Raw genomic sequence first — 885 nt, forward strand, 5'->3', positions numbered from 1 at the left:
TTCCATGCTGGCATGGGTTGGACGATTTGACTGAGGACTGGCAAACCAGATGGCTGCACCAGGCTCCAATCTGATCTGGCAGAGTTTCTACAGCTGGATGCCCTTCCTAACGCCAACCACTCCGAGAGTGTAGTGGGTGCTTTTACGTGTCACCGGCACGAGGACTAATCAGGTGGTACTGGCAACGGCCACACCCAAATGGTGTTTTTACATGCCACCTGCACAGGAGCCAGTCCAGTGGCACTAGCAACAACCTTGCTCGAACATTTTTTCACATGCCACCGGCACAAGTGCCAGTAAGGTGACGCTGGTAACGATCATGCTCAAATGGTGCTATTTACATGCCACTAGCATGGAAGCCAGACAGCTGCTCTGGCAATGATCATGCTCGGACGGTGCTGTTAGTGCTCCACTGGCACAGGTGCCAGTCATTGTATATGATTCAATTACAATTTCGATTTCACTTGCCCCAACAAGTCTTCGCAAGCAGAGTTTAGTGTCCAATGAAGGAGAGGTTGGCATGGGTGCCAGTCGTCGAATTTGGTTCGATTTCGATTTATATAGATATATATATTTCGATTTATATATATATTACTTGTTTATACACTCTCCTACTATATATGATTTTACACAATGAATGGTCTAATTCTCTACACAGTCTTACCTGTGTATATGGTCGATTGATTTACACAGCTGATACATATAATTTTTCACTGTCCTCTCGGATAAATAACTTCTTTTGTCTACAGGAAAAAAAAAAATGATACAGAACATAAGTAGATGGCAAAAATAACAATAACATGCATACTTTAGTAGTATACAAGACATTTAGTTAACTGTGTATGTGTATATATATACACATATATATATATATATATATATATA

General features: G+C 41.2%; 1 protein-coding gene across 1 annotated transcript in view; it reads right to left on the minus strand.

Annotated features, from left to right (window-relative positions):
* Positions 1–885, minus strand: part of LOC106872935 (MAPK/MAK/MRK overlapping kinase) — a 9,241-nt gene that overhangs the window by 6,182 nt on the left and 2,174 nt on the right. The window contains exon 3 of the mRNA XM_014920114.2: positions 665–743. Within this exon, the coding sequence (XP_014775600.1) occupies positions 665–743 (79 nt within the window). The remainder of the gene's footprint in view (positions 1–664; positions 744–885) is intronic.

The sequence above is a fragment of the Octopus bimaculoides genome, chromosome 11 (genome assembly GCF_001194135.2).
Source record: "Octopus bimaculoides isolate UCB-OBI-ISO-001 chromosome 11, ASM119413v2, whole genome shotgun sequence".
Classification (NCBI taxonomy): domain Eukaryota; kingdom Metazoa; phylum Mollusca; class Cephalopoda; order Octopoda; family Octopodidae; genus Octopus; species Octopus bimaculoides.